This window comes from Felis catus, chromosome B4 (assembly GCF_018350175.1).
Source record: "Felis catus isolate Fca126 chromosome B4, F.catus_Fca126_mat1.0, whole genome shotgun sequence".
In the NCBI taxonomy this organism is placed as follows: domain Eukaryota; kingdom Metazoa; phylum Chordata; class Mammalia; order Carnivora; family Felidae; genus Felis; species Felis catus.
The window spans coordinates 29,806,077-29,822,302 of record NC_058374.1 but is presented as its reverse complement, the minus strand read 5'-3'; the positions used below and the strand labels follow the sequence as shown (position 1 = coordinate 29,822,302).

Below are 16,226 nucleotides of genomic sequence, written 5' to 3'. Positions count from 1 at the left end.
AACCATGGCACATTCAAACAAACAAATTAAATCTCCACAAACTAATCATTTTTTTAAAGTTTATTTATTTTTGAGAGACAGAAAGAGCACAAATGGGGGAGGGGCAGAGAGAGAGGGAGACAGAGAATACAAAGCAGGCTCCAGGTTCTGAGCTGTCAGCACAGAGCCCTACATGGGGCCCAAACCCACAGACCGTGAGATCATGACCTAAGCCAAAGTGAGATGCTCAACCAACTGAGCCACCTAGGTGCCCCTCCAGAAACTAACTTTAAAGAAACAGAAATGTATGAATTACGAAGAATTCAAAATTGTCATCATGAAGATACTTAATGAGCTAAAAGAGAGCACAAGACAACCAAAGGAAATGAGAAAAACCATACATAAACATGAGAATATCAAGAAAAAAAATAAAAACTATGAAGAAAAACCACACAGAAATTCTGGAACTAAAGAATACAATAATTGAATTGAAAAATCCATTACAGGAATTCAACAGCTGACTTGACCAATTAGAAGAAAGAATCAGAAAACTATAAGACAAGATCTTCAAAATAATCAAGACAGAAAAGGAAAAAAAAGGAAAGAATGAAGAAAAATAAAGAGAGCCTAAAGGACATATGGGATACCATGGAACGGTACAAAATATGAATTATGGGAACTGAAGAAGGAAGAAAAAAGAAACAGGCATGGAACTTATTTGAAGAAATGATAAAAATTTCCCAAATCTGAAAAGAAAATAGACATACAAATTCAAATAGCTTAAAGATCTCCAATTAGGAAAATATCAAAAGAAATCTACACTGAGATATATCATACTAAACTGTCAAAAGTCACAGAGATAGAATCTTGTCAACAGCAAGAAAAATAGAACACATTACATATAAGAAAGTTTATACCAGATCATCAGCAAATTTTTAACCATTAGATTATGGGCTACTAGGGAGCACTGAAAGAAAACTGCCAAACAAAAATACTATATCTTGCAAAACTATCCTTCAAATATAAGGGAGAAATCAGGACTTTCCCAGATAAAAAGAACTGCTGAAAAGAATTCATTACCACTAGACCTTCTTTATAAGAAACCCTGAAGGAGTCCTAAAAGTTGAAGAGAAATAACAATAAACATCAACACAAAACCATACAAAAATATAAAATTCCCTTACAAATATAAACGTATCAACAAATATCCTGTAGTATTCTTAAGCAGGCAAATAAATCACTTATAAATTTGGTACAGAATTTTTTAAGATGAAAACTAATTATAAACTTAAGTTAATGGGCATACAATGTAAAAAGAGGTAATTTATGTCATGAATAACATAAAGTAGGAGAGGCAGGGATGTAAATAGTAGAGTTTTTATATGTAATTGAAGTTGTTATCCATTTAAAATAGATTGTTGTAACTTTAATAAGTTTTATATAATTGCAATGGTAACCACAAAGTAAATAACTATAGAATATAAACAAGGGGAAACAAGAAGGGAATCAAAATACATCACTACAAAAAAATCAACAAAACACAAAAGAAGATACCAAGAGAGAAAAAGAGGAACCAAAAGCTACCAAACAGAAAGCATAAACAAAATGGCAATAGTAAGCATCTCCTACAAGTACTATATGCTGCCCCTAAGAGGCTGTCTTTAAATCTTAGAACTCACACAGGCTCCAAGTAAAAGGCCAGAAGAAGATATTCCATAGAAACAGGAACTTAAAGAGAGCAAGGGTGGCCATTCTTAGACAAAATAGAGATTAAGACAAAACTGTCAAAATATAAAGAAAAAAGAAAGATATATATAATGATAAAAGGGCCAGTTCACTAGAAATATATAACAATTATAAATATATATGCACCTAATATTAAAGCACCCAAATATGTGAAGCAAACAATAACAGAACTAAAGGGAGAAACAGACAGCAACACAATAATATTAGGACATTTCAATATCCCCACTTTCAGTTATGGCAAGAACAATCAGACAGAATATCAATAAGAAATGAAGGACTAGAGGCGCCTGGGTGGCTCAGTCGGTTAAGCATCTGACTTCAGCTCAGGTCATGATCTCGTGGTTCGTGAGTTCAAGCTCCGCGTCAGGCTCTGTGCTGATAGCTCAGAGCCTGGAGCCTGCTTCAGATTCTGTGTCCCTCTCTCTCTCCGCCCCACCCCTGCTTGTGCTCTGTCTCTCTGTCTTTCAAAAATGAATAAACATAAAAAAAATTTAAGAAATGAAGGACTAAACAATACTGTAAAATAGAAATACATAACAAACATATACAGAACACTCCACCTAATGACAGCAAAATACATGTTCTTCTCAAGCACTCATGGAACATTCTCCAAGACAGACTACATGTTAAGGACACAAAACAAGTTTTAACAAATTTTAAGATCAAAATCACACAAAGCATCTTTTTAAACACAATGGTATAAAATTAGAAATCAATAGTAGAAAGAAAAAAAATCCACAAATATGTGAAAATTAAATAACATGCTCTTGAACAATCCATGGATCAAAGAAAAAATCATAATGGAATTTAGAAAATATCTGAAGATAAATGAAAACAAAACATAAAATACCAAAACTATGAGATTTGGCAAAAATCAGTACTAAAAGTTTATGGTGGTAAGTGTTTACATTTAAAAAGATCACAAACTGAGACACTTGGGTTGTTCAGTTGGTTAAGCATCCAACTTTTGATTTCAGCTCAGGTCATGATTTCATGGTTCCTGAGGTGAAGCCCTACATCAGACTTTGCACTAACAGTGCTGAGACTGCTTGGGATTCTCTATTCCCTTCTCTCTGTCTCTCTCTTTCTCTCTCTCAAAAATAAATAAATATTCAAAAAATAAATTAAATAAATAAAAAGATCACAAACAATAATCTTTTATCTAAAGGAACAAAAAAAAATTTGTTTAAAGCCAGAGTTTGCAAAAGAAAGGAAATAATAAATATTAGAGCAGAGACAAATGAAATAGAGATAGGAAACAAAAATGATACCAAGAGTTGTTTTTAAAAAGATTAACAAGGGGACGCCTGGGTGGCTCAGTCAGTTAAGCCTCTGATTCTTGATTTCAGCTTAGGTCATGATCTCATAGTTCGTGAATTCAAGCACATCAGCCTCTGCCTGACAATGTGGAGCCTGCTTGGGTTTCTCTCTCTGCCCTCCCATGCTCACATTGTCTGTCTGTCTCTCTCCCTCTCTCTCACAATAAATAAACTTAAAAAATAAAAAAAAAAAAGATTAACAAAAGTAACAAGCTTTAGCTAGATTAACTATGAAAAAAAGAGAATATTCAAATAATTAAAATTAGAAATGAAAGAGGATATATTACAATGATGTCCACTTTGCTCAAAGACAAAAGATCATAAAAGACTACTATACACAATTATATGCCAAAATATTGGATAACCTAGAAGAAATGGATAAATTCCTAGAAACATATAACCTACTGAGGCCAAACCATGAAAAAATTAAAAAATCTGAACAGATCTATAACTAGTGAGGAAACTGAAGCAGTAATCAAAAACCTCCCAACAAAGAAAAATCCAGAACGAGACGGCTTCACTGGGGCATTCTATCATTTAAAACACCAACCCTTCTCAAACTCTCCCAAAGAATCAAAAAGGAGGAATTCTCCAAACCTATTCCATGAGGCCTGCATTATCCTGATATCAAAACGAGACAAAGACACAAGAAAACTACAGACCAATATCCCTGATAAATAATGATGCAAAAATCTTAAACAAAATACTAGCAAACAGAATTCAAAAGCAAATTAAAAGGTAAAACCAAGTAGGATTTATGTCTGGAACATAAGCCTGGCTCACTATTTGTAATAACATGAAACAATGTAATACACCACATAAACAAATGAAGGACAAGAACCACATGATCATCTCAATAGATTCAAGAAAAGGTTTTGATAAAATTCAACTCCTTGATGGTTAAAAAAAAAAACCTCAATAAACTAAGAATAGAAGAAAACTAAGTCAGCATAAAAATCCTTATGTAAACAGGCCACAACAAATTTTTGTTTTCTTCATGCATGTCTTTTTTAAAATTTTCATTAATTATGACATATTGCCTTTGTAATATAATTTACCTTATTAAAAACACTAAAATAAAAATACTATTAATACTATATTTTCATCTGTAAATATGAAAATACCAATGACTCTATCAATTCACAGATCTAAATGCCTATGTTAAGAATAAAAAAAATGATACTTTCTAATGCCTTTTGTAACTCATTAAGGCATTGTATCTAGACTAATATTGCTACATGATATTACATCCAAATTCAAACAACCAACATAGCTTTAAAATATTTTATCACTATAATTATTTTAATAGCAATTTTTAATAAATATAAAATGTATTAGTATAAAATTTATTAACAGTACCAATAATTTAAATTAAAACAATAAATGATATTTTAGATTTGATAATTTATGCAGAATACATACATGACGTTCTTCCTTAGCTGCTTCTTCTAACTGAGCTGCAAATTGTGAACAACATATCAAGAATGAATTCAGATCATCCCCAACCTTTTGAAAAGAATAAAACAAAGTTACTTTTAATTTCAGAACCCATATGCATACCCATCTATATTTTAGTACATTTGTTTTTAAAAATAATTTTTGTCTATAATTTATGTCCCTTCAAACATATAAGACAAGAAATTGTGCTCCAAATGCTATACTAGCAAATTCTCCCAGAAAGTGGAAGAGAGTACATTCTGGGGAGTGGCCCATGAATGACATACCCAACTATGCATCTCTTCTCATTCTCCTCTACATAGTTGTAGAAAATCAAGCATCCCAGATTTAGACTCCTGAAATTTATGAGCAGCCAAAAAAAGGTAGCAATTCTGTATATACCTTATAAATATCTCTTTGTGTTAGAAAATTAACGCTAATTATAACTTCTGAATATAAGTATACTTATCAAGAGCTATAGTCTTTCACCCTCAATAAGCAAATGAAGACTTTGAGGAAAAAATAGTGACAGATTAAAATGTTACAATGACTTAAAAAAAAAGTCACAATGACTGAATCTTTTATAGTAGAGTGGTGATTTGTAAATCAGAGACAACCTATGACAAACAAATCTAGATGCTTATAAACAGTTAGGATTCTCATAGAGTGTTCTCCATGAGGAATATGCTTATTCAATGTCACATTTTAAAACATACTCATACGCTCATATATTTTTTTTGTCATGGTAAAGATCTATACCCCTATAGAAGAGTGGGAAAACTGAATTAGTCATTCAGGAGAGCAGGAAAATGAATGAACTAGAGTTACTAATCATAAATATGAGACTATACACATGCTTGAGGACCATCTTCTATTCAGATTTAGAAGCCACAAATATAGGGATTGATTTGATCAGGGTTGCAGTTTAACAAAATAAAATCAATAAAGCATGACAAGGCAAGAGAGTTAAGTACCTATGTGTGGGAGCAATAATAATAAGGGAACATGGAATTTAAGCTAGGTAAGTAAGAATAGAAGAAGTATTTGGGACAGTAAAATGTAATAGGACCAATGGATTATAGTTCCCAATGGAATCAAAGGACTTTTGGAGTCAGAATATTAGACAGACTAAGTGGGAAAGATAAGAGGTAGTGACCAGAAATTAAGATGATTGAAACTTAAATTACGGAAAAGTAACAGTTATTGGTTATGACAAAGACTAAAGGATATCATCTTGTTGGTTAGTGGCTGACATAGAAGATAAGATCATTAGAGTGAATGATCATTCAGTGAACTAAGAGGCCACATTATTTGGAAAGATCTTCTACATGGATATTAAAATCATCAAAAATTATGACAACAGTGCTGTAAGACAAGTAGACTACCAGTATAATACAGACTGTTAGTCACCTACTAATTATTATGTTTTTCCTTGAGGATATTGAAAAGGAGAGGACATAAGGAAAACGTGATGAACTGAATTCCACAGAATACTTTGCAGATGAGCAAAGAACCAAAGCCATATCCATACCTAAAGGGAGCATGGTGGAGAAAGAAGAGCACTTGGCCTAGTTGTGCCAAGTATGCCAAGTCAGCCACGTCAAAAAGCAGGCCTACCATTGACAAACAGAATTCAGAGTATGAAGAAAAACCAGCTGAGCCTTTGACAGCCATTTAAGCTGGCAGATAGACTAGAATGAGAAAAGCTCCTAAGGCAAATCACTGAACCCAAACATTTTTCTTCTACCAAACTCCTCCCCATCTCAATTTTGCCATAAAGATGGCAGAAAAGGAGGCCTATGTACCCATTAGGAATGGTCAGAATTAAAAAGACTGACAATACCAATTCTGGTAAGAATGCGCAGCCACCGGAACTCTCATAGAGAGCTGGTAGTAACATACAATGATTCCGCCATGTTGGGAAACAGTTTATGAGCAATCGCTCATAAAGTTAAACACGTATTTATAACTCATCAATCCTATTCCAAAGAAACTATCCACGATGAATAAAAACATATATCCTCACAAAGACTTGTACACAATGTCCACAGAAGCTTCACTCATAACAGTCAAAACAGTTACTGCATCCAACCACCTAAATGTTTATTAACTGGCGAATGGATTACAAACTGTGGGATAGTCATACAATGGAATACTCTTCACACCAAAGAAACAAACTACTGGTATACAGAACAACATGGATGAATCTCAAATACATGATGAAGTGGGGAAGGCTATATATATATATATGTGTATATATATATATATACATATATATATATGCATATATATATACACATATATATATATATAAAGACTACATATTATATGATTTTATTTATATGACATTCTAGAGAAGGTAAAAGTATAGTGACAGATCAGTGTTTGTCTAGAGCCAGGGTGGGAGGAAAGAACTGACTGTAAGTGGGATACAAGGAAGTTTTTGGGGATAACAAAATGTTTTATAGTTTGGCAATTACACAACTATAAAAAGGAGGAAGTAAAAACCAGAGGAATCTCATCCTGCATGTTCTTGTGGTAATTGTATTTGAAGTTCTACCAGGAATGAACCAAAATGTGAACCAAAACTATTTAAAATCAGAGTTCAAAGTCTTCCCTGCTAAAATACTTGCAAGATCAAATAAATCAACCCCTGAGGGGAAGCAGCAATATGTACGATTATGGGTTAGACAAATCATACAATAACTCAACTTAATTAAAATATGGATCAGTTCCTGCTCAAATCAGTTCTTAGAAGAATGCGAATGATTAGCTTTTCATGCTAAATGTCAGAAAGGAAACAGTAAGGATTCTCTAGAAAATAAAACATTGTACCAAAGTTTCCAATACTTTTCTAAATATAATGCTTGGGATCCAACTAAGAAAAATTATAAAACATATGAATAACCAGGAAAATACAATCCATAATCAAAAGGAAAAATAGTAGAAGCAAATACACTGATGATCCAGATACTGAAAATTAGCAAAGATTTTTAAAACTCTGTTACTGATAAAAGAATTTGCAGAAAAATATTGGTAGACAGGTAAAGAGATAGATAATAGCAGGAGAAATAAACTCCCTAAAAAGTAACCAAAAGATAATCTTAAATGTGAAAATTATGATATTTGAAATAAAAATTTCATTGGATAGAGTTTAACAGCAGATCAGACACCACAGAAAGGGTCGGTGAGTTTGAAGATAGAATAACATATATTTCCCAAACTGAATCAAAGAAAGAGAAAAAATTGAAATGAATGAACAGAGAGTAACTTCTTACACAGTAACAAGCATTCTAATACATGTGTAATTAGAGTCTCATAAAAAAGGATCAGAGAGGCAGTAAAATATGTAAAGAAATAATGAATGAAAATTTCCAAATTTGATGAAAAACATCAACTCACAAACTCAGCTTGATGGACTGCAAATAGAATAAATATACATAAAAAAATAATTTTGGACTTTCACTTCTGGTCATCATGGACTAGGCCCATTCCTCTAATCACCCCTCCTACAGTTAAAATCCATAGACAATACAACAAACTAACACAGGCAAATTCTGAAAGGAAGAAAGAGAAAGGCAGAGATCTCAAAACTTGAGGAATACATGAATTCTTTAGGTTTTCTTTTTACCTACATATAAAATGGATGGGACACTGGAAAAGCCTGACTCATGGAACTTCCAGTAAGCACAGACTTAAACACACACACACACACACACACACACACACACACACACACACACACACAACAACTAAGAAAAGCCAAAGGACTGTAAAAAGGGGGTCTCTAGCATAACCAAAACCTTTTTGACAATGCCTATCCTACTTGAGCCAAACACCAAGAATAAGCTGCACCCACTATCCATGTGTCGATAGGACTAAAAAATAATGTGGCAGTGAAAATTAGCCATCCAATTCCCCCACCAGAGTGATGATGTTGAGACCAACCAGGGAACTGAACTTCCACTCTTGTCTGAAATTAGCAATCATAATCAGTTAAGGATATCTGCTCTCATCACTATTATTAAATATAATACTTGAAGCCAGAGCCAGCACAAGAGAAGGAAATAAAAAGCATTCAGACTGGATAGAAAGAAGTAAAATTGTCTCTATATGAAGATGACATAATTGTCCATGTAGAAAATCCAAAAAATCTATAGAAAAACTAGAATGAAAAAATACATTGAACAAGGTTGTTTATGATACAAGATCAACATACAAAAACCAATCATTATTTCTATCTACTACTTACAAAATGTGAAAACTAAAATTTAATACAATGCCATTAAAAAGTGTTCCAAAAAACATGAAATATTAATGCATAAAATCTAACAAACCATGTACAGGATCTGTATGATGAAAATTACAAAATGGTGATGAAAGAAATCAAACAAGACCGAAACAAATGGAGAGTCATACAATGTTCATGAATTGAAAGACTCAACATAGGTGTTTTATTACACGGAGCCAAACTCAACCCCTAACTAACAAAAATAATTATAAAATAGAAAAATAATACTCTACAAGTGTATTAAAGTACAGTTGAATATTATGAAACATGTAAAATAATTCATCTCATAAGTAGGTTAAGGGAGAATGACATACTTAATCACCTTAAGAGTTACATAATTTATATATACCAGATATTTGTTAAAATTCAATAAATTCTTGGGGTTTTTTTATTTAGCAAAATACAAATAGAAGGACACTTTCTTAACATGATAAAGAATATACATCTAAAACCAACAAGTAACCAAATGTTTAAGAATTAAACAGAACAGGCACTAGCAATAAAAATACGTTTAAAATACAGATAGGTCTTAATTAAACTTTACGATAAGTGTTAGCAGAGAATAGAAAAATCAATACTCTACTTTCAAGTTCCCTAACCAGGTCATTTTCATGGATGGGAATTCATTCTGAGAACATAAATGGACTCCAAAAGAAAATCTTAACCCTTTTCAGTGTTAAATGTTTCTACATTAGGATTATATACACTTACAGATAAAGTTAATTCTTCATGTTCAGGCTTCACAACTGATTTTTCTCCATCTACAATGCTAAATCCATAGGCTTCCTCCAAAGTAGAAACAACCTATGAGTAAATCAAAGCAAATTTTTATTTTAATAATTTTATGTAAATTATATGTAAATTTATTAAGTGTAAAAAAACACTTAATCAAACATGTCAGGATCTCCTTAGCAATAAGACTTCTTTCTACCAGTGCCATAAACTTAAACTTTCCATCTCACATCCCATCTCATATCACCCTGAAGAAATAATAAGAAACAGTCCTCAACTCTACTCTGTAAGAAAGTCCCTATGACTCCCATTTCTGTGTTCATAGGCATGTAAAAGGCCATCTATGAATAGTTGAAGCATCAACTCCACTTATCACCAAAGTATTTCCTCAAAATCTGAGGGACTCAAATTTCTTCTTTGAAAAGAAGCGGACAAAATAGAAATGTAAACTAGAGAGCAATAAATTTTTTAAGGAAATTCTCTGGGCTAACCCTTCAAACTTTGAACAAACTTGTATTTTGGAAATTTGACAAAACTATATTCTTTTTATATTTGTGCTACCTCCCTCATTGGTCTCATTTGGTATGTGGTACATTCATAATTCAATTCTGGATCACTGTGCAAAGAGAAACTCAGAAAAAGGAGATTTTTTTTTTCCCAACACTAAGAGCTAAAGTTTCTAAAGTGCTGAGAAGAGTTAAATAGCAGGAATGAGCCAGAAAGGATTATCATTAGAAAGATCTGCTTTCAAGGTTGGCCTTAGACTGCTGCCTCAGAACTTGGATTTCATGAGTGTTCCCATCATTCACTGATAACAGTGGCTCATTGTACTTAAACTGTTTGTACAAACAATGTGGTTTATGCTAAACATCTGCTTTCCTTCAGGGAGTGTGGAATTTTGGTACATGCTAAGCAAAATACCTAGATGAGCAACCCCCAATAAAACTCTGGGCACTGAGTCTCTAATGAGCTTCTCCAAAAAACATTTCGCATGTTCTGTCATAAATTGTTGTTGGAGTAATTAAGCACATCCTGTGTGACTTTAAAGGAAGAGGAATCTTGGACCTAGTTTCCTCCAGACTTTACTCCATAAGCCTTTTCCTTTTGCTGATTTTACTTTGTATCTTTTCACTGTACTAGATCTTAGCCATCAGTAGGTCTATATTTTGAGTCTAGTGCACCTTCCTAGCAAATCTCTAAGCCTAGTGATGGTCATGGAAACCCTAAACACAGAGACCAACAAGTGTCTTACCATCTTTAGATGTTTGGTAATTTTCCTGATCAATTCATCTTCTGCTATTAACTCCTTTGTCTTACTCGATGCAATGGGCAAAGCATATCTTACGATGGATTCCCCTGCTGGTGGAGATCCTAAGACCATTGGTTCAAGTTTATCATGTACTAATTTTGCACTATGTTTTTCCTTTGGTTTAGGTGACAACGGTGAAGTAAATATTCCTTTTTTGTAAGTTAAATCTGGAACATTTGCCAATTTATTACTAGAGGCTGACAGATGTTTTGCGGACTTCATTTTGTTATTTTACTTCACTTCCAAATTATAGGTGAAAAAATTGTATTCCTCCCTGTAAATAAAACATTAAGATTTCAGATTAAAAATTAGGGCAGGATTACCAATTGCCGTAAAGATGGTGAATACCAAAACCAGCACCGCAGAAATCACAAAATGGAGAGGAAACCATTCCTAACAACAAACAACAACAAAAAAATTTAAAAAAAAGAAAAAGAAAAAAAGCCTGTGAGAAATCCTTAAAGGTGACTGAAGGCTGATTTATGTATGAGTATTTAGGATGGGGAGTTTTATATCTATCATTATTTCCATAGGAATAATAGCCTAGACCCAGGGTAACAACAGAGTAATATCAAGGCAGCACCAAAATCATGCTGGGTCCCCCCAAAAAATATATTCAAGTTCTAACCCCTGGCACCTGTGAATATGACCATATTTGAAAATACCATTTTTGTAGATGTAACCAAGTTAAGATGAGGTTATACTAGATTAGAGTGGGCCCTAAATCCAATGACTGGTATCATTATAAGAAAGCCAAATGAAGACAAAGATACACAGATGTATAGAGAAAAAGGTCATGTAATGACAGAGACAGAGACTAGAGTAAATCAGCTACAAGCCAAGGAACATTAAATTTTCCCAGCATCCTTGCTAGGAAAAAGCAAGGGAAATTCTTCTTTCGAACCTTTAGAAGGAGCATAGCACTGCAAACACTTTGATTTCAGACTCTTAGACTCTGGAACTGTAAGAGAATAAATTACTATTGTTTTAAGCAACCTAGTTTGTGGTATTTTGTTATGGCAGCCCTAGGAAACAAATACACACAAAAAAATTTCCCTAAATTTGATGGGAGGGACATAAACTGTGGCCTGTTTTTTGATCATTTCATAGTAACAGATTACTAGACAAGAATAGCTGACACTCCCAAAGACATATGAGTTCACAGGCAAAAATAACTTGACACCTGAAAAATATAAGCTTTGCAAAGGAAAGAAGAAAGAAAGAAAGAAAGAAAGAAAGAAAGAAAGAAAGAAAGAAAGAAAGAAAGAAAGAAAGAAAGAAAGAAACAAGGAAACAAGGAAACAAAGAAAACTAAAAGAAAAGGTCCAGAGGCACCTGGCTAGCTCAGTCCGAAGAGCATGAGACTCTTGATCTCAGGGTTGTAAGATCAGGCCCCATGTTGGGTGTAGAAATTATATAAATACATACATACATGCATATATACATACATATATACATGCTTTTAAAAAAAAGTTTTAAAAAAAGACAAACCAAAAATATACAAATACACACAAACAGAATATTAGCAACACAAAACAGGTACATGAGTATTTTTTTAAAGACTCAAGTAGAAATACGATAAACGAAAAATGTAATAAACATAACTGATCACAGAATAATACTGCTGAAGAATAAATTAGGCAAATGGAAGATCAGAGTGAGATATTCTGCCAGAAAGCAGCAGAAAATGATAAAGAGATAGAAATGAAAAAGAAAACAAGAGATACGTAGAATTATACAAATATCAAAAACCAGATAAAAGAAGATCCAGTGAGGAAAAAAAATATGAAATGGACAGGAGGAAATATTTGAATAAATAATAAAGATAAATTTCTCAGACTTAAGGATAGTAGAAAGCACAGATCAAAAGTGTTCACAAAATACCAAAAAGGAAACAGATAAACAACAAAACATAATTAATGAAATAAATATAAAAGCCTCAAAAAGAAAAATTTGAAAGTTTTCAGAAGGAAAGAGCATATAACCTAAGAAAGAGGAAGAATTCAATTGCCACCAAGTTTTAAATAAAATTTCTTCTTAAAGGAATCTATATTTTGTCTAAATTGCAAGCTCTTTGGATGCAGAGTCTAGCTGAAGAATAAAAATGGATGCAAAGATTAGCAGCATTTATCACATATTCTCGAACATGAATAAAGTAAAATACACATCATCAGTATTAAAAATTAATATATTTTAAAGAATTTAAACAATTAGCAGTCCTATGAAAATTGGGAAAATATAGGCCTGCATTTGTTGACAATATATAAACATGATTAAATTTTTGGAGAAATAGTACCTAGTATAGAGAGGGTCATATAATAAATTTTAATAGACTAATAATAGATATTGTTTTTATTTGGAATGGAAAAAGTCAATGGCATCCTGTTAGCACATTTATGCAAAATACAAATATCAACACCAAATAATAGACTATTTTAGGAAGTAAAATAAAAACCAAAAAATAAATATTATATGATACATTATAAATGAAATCAGTTACAATAACATTTTTACAAGCTAATTATTTCTCAATTATTTCGGACACAATCCCTAAGGTAAACCACAGAAAGCACATAAAAATTATTGATATAATTGTGGATTTCCAAAATGCAAATATTTCTATATGTGAACATGTATTAGGATTTTAACCAAGAGATGACACAGCTGGAGAAGAATCTACTGTTTAGATTACTTACAAAAAAATTTAAAAAATATATATATCACATTATATATATATATATATATATATATATATATATACACATATATATAACAGCAATACAATGCCTCAAATACGTATGAGAAAAAACAAACAGAAAATACTCAAAAATGAAAAATCCGTAATATTTTGCACAATTCATCAAGACTTTTTTTTTTAACTTGGTAGTGAATGATAGAGCAAAAATATCTTCTGACAACACTGAAAATTTTTCATTCTCAAACTGTACAACTGCTTTATTATTGTAATGAAACACTACATAGTTAATTGAAAACAGTTGTCAAACATAATTTTTATATCATAGTCAAATAAATATTGGGAAAGATTATTTGATGTCATGTCACTCAAAATTCATTTGAAGAATGCAATGGTTTTGGAAACTGTTGACAATAATAAATATATACATTGTAGAACATAAGCCAAAGTCCCCTGTTGGAAAATATATCCATTTATATTTTTCTAATATTAATAGTGGCATAATATTTTAAATAATGGTAATGTAATAAGTGATACAGAAACTAAAATTTAATTTACAAAATTGAAAAGCATCAAAAGAATTTCAAAGAAATTATATTGCCAAAGACAATGCATCAAAAGCATCAGGTCTGAGAGAAAAGGACCAGCAAAAAAGACTTAAGAATGATTGATCAATGAGCCAGCAGGTAAAACCAGAGGAGGATGTATTGAAAATAAAGTGAAAAAAAAAACCAAAAACAAACTTACGAGTAAATGATGAACTGCGTTAAATGCTGGGCAGGTAAGCTGAGGACTAAGAATTAACCACCGGATTTAGCGACAAGGAGGTAGGTCATTCGTGACCTAAAGGATAGCAACAGTTTTAAGAGTGACGGAGGTGAATGCCTGAAATATGGGCAAAAGGAAGATTTTTTAAGAGAAAAGTAACATGTTTGTATGCTGTTGTGGGTTGAATTATGCCCTCTCCCCCCAAAAATATGTTCAAGTCCTAACCCCAGAACCTGTGAATGTGACCTTATTTGTTAATAAGATCTTTGTAGATGGAACCAAGACGAATTCAAACTGGATTGGAGTGGGCCCCAACCCCAAAGGTGTGCTTCCTGGAAGAAACTCAGACCCACGGGCGCATGGGGAGACCACCACGTGAAGACAGAGGCAAAGATGAGAGCAAGGAGTCTAAGGGACACCAACTGGCAGCGGCCACCAGAAGCTGGGAGGAAACACGGAACAAATCCTTCCCGAGAGCCTCCAGGAGGAACCAGCACTGCCACACTCTTCAGACTTCAGCGTCCGGAAATAGAGGATAAATTTTTGTTGTTTTAAGCCACCCAGTTTGTGGTACTTGTTTAGGCAACCGTAGGAAATTAATACATATGCTGATGGAAATGACCCAGTAGAAAGCAAAATGTATTGATTGGTATGGAGGGAAACTGCTGGAATGATATCCTTGAGTAAACAAGGGGATATAGGTTTTAATGCATAAATGCTCCCGTGCACTTAAGGCAGGACCAGGGAAACTTCTGCGGTGACAGACAGGAAGGCAGAGACGCCCGCTACTTCAGGAAACCAATTGAGAAAAAGACGGGCCGCGCACCAGGTGCAACCAAACAACCTAATAAATGGACCCATGAAGTTCTCACGCGTGTAAAAATAAAGGTTACGGGGCGCCTGGGTGGCTCAGTCGGTTAAGTGTCCGACTTCAGCCAGGTCATGATCTCGCGGTCGTGGGTTCGAGCCCCGCGTCGGGCTCTGGGCTGATGGCTCAGAGCCTGGAGCCTGTTTCGGATTCTGTGTCTCCCTCTCTCTCTGACCCTCCCCCGTTCATGCTCTGTCTCTCTCTGTCTCAAAAATAAACATTAAAAAAATAAAATAAAGGTTACATGGACTAAACGCTTGTATTTACAAGAAATATTTAGGGATTTTACGTATTTTCTTCATTTAATCCTAACTATCCTAGGAGGAGTAGATCACCACAAATTTGCCCAAGTTTATCAGCCACCTTCTACCACAAAGAAAACGTTTTGTGGTTTCCCTTCAAGGATTCATCTCAAACGCTTTAATCATACAGTACACAACGAAATGGGGGAGGGGGCGACATAGGGCAAAGAAGCTAGGATTATCGTCTTAGATTTCGCATCAACAGAGGCACAGCTGCCGCTTTTGCCAGAGAACACAACAGAAACCCTCACACTCCGCAGTGGGAAGGACCGCAGGCGCCTCCCCTCCCAGTGGCTAGAATACCTGCTCAGGCCGCTGGAAGCCAGGTTACTGGGCGGTTTTGCCTTGGCCAAGCGGGCTCTGAGGTGAAAGAGTTGGAAATGCCGAGCCTCCCAGACTTCCTTCAAGGCGGAAGCCTGCAAACCCTTCAGACTCCAGCCTTGCTATTTTACAAACTGACATTTGGGCGGAAAGGCCGGGCCTCTGCGCCCTGAGGCGGCGGCAACGACCGGCCCGGCGCTAAGCCGCGAGGTGGGCGGTTGACGCCGCGTCACCGACGCCCCCGCCGCGCGCCCCCGCCCCGAGAGACCCGCGCCGCGCGCCCCCGCCGCGCGCGATCCGCCGCCGCTCTAGGAGCGAAAGCCTGAACCGAGTCTTTCCCGGAACTGAAGGCTAGAGGATTTTCGGCAACTGTGGAGCCCTACGAAGTAATACAGTCCAGACTGCGCTTTCTGTGTTTCTTGCTCCCTGGGCTGTGTACTTCCCTCCAGGACGCTGCAC

General features: G+C 34.5%; 1 protein-coding gene across 1 annotated transcript in view; it reads right to left on the bottom strand.

Moving 5' to 3' along the window:
• The window catches only part of CCDC7 (coiled-coil domain containing 7), a 407,709-nt gene extending 391,709 nt beyond the window's left edge, over positions 1 to 16,000 (bottom strand). The window contains 4 exon segments of the mRNA XM_045062653.1: positions 4,467 to 4,550; positions 9,484 to 9,576; positions 10,757 to 11,087; positions 15,750 to 16,000. Of these exon segments, the coding sequence (XP_044918588.1) occupies positions 4,467 to 4,550; positions 9,484 to 9,576; positions 10,757 to 11,035 (456 nt within the window). The 5' untranslated portion in view covers positions 11,036 to 11,087; positions 15,750 to 16,000.
• Between the last annotated feature and the right edge of the window lie 226 nt (positions 16,001 to 16,226).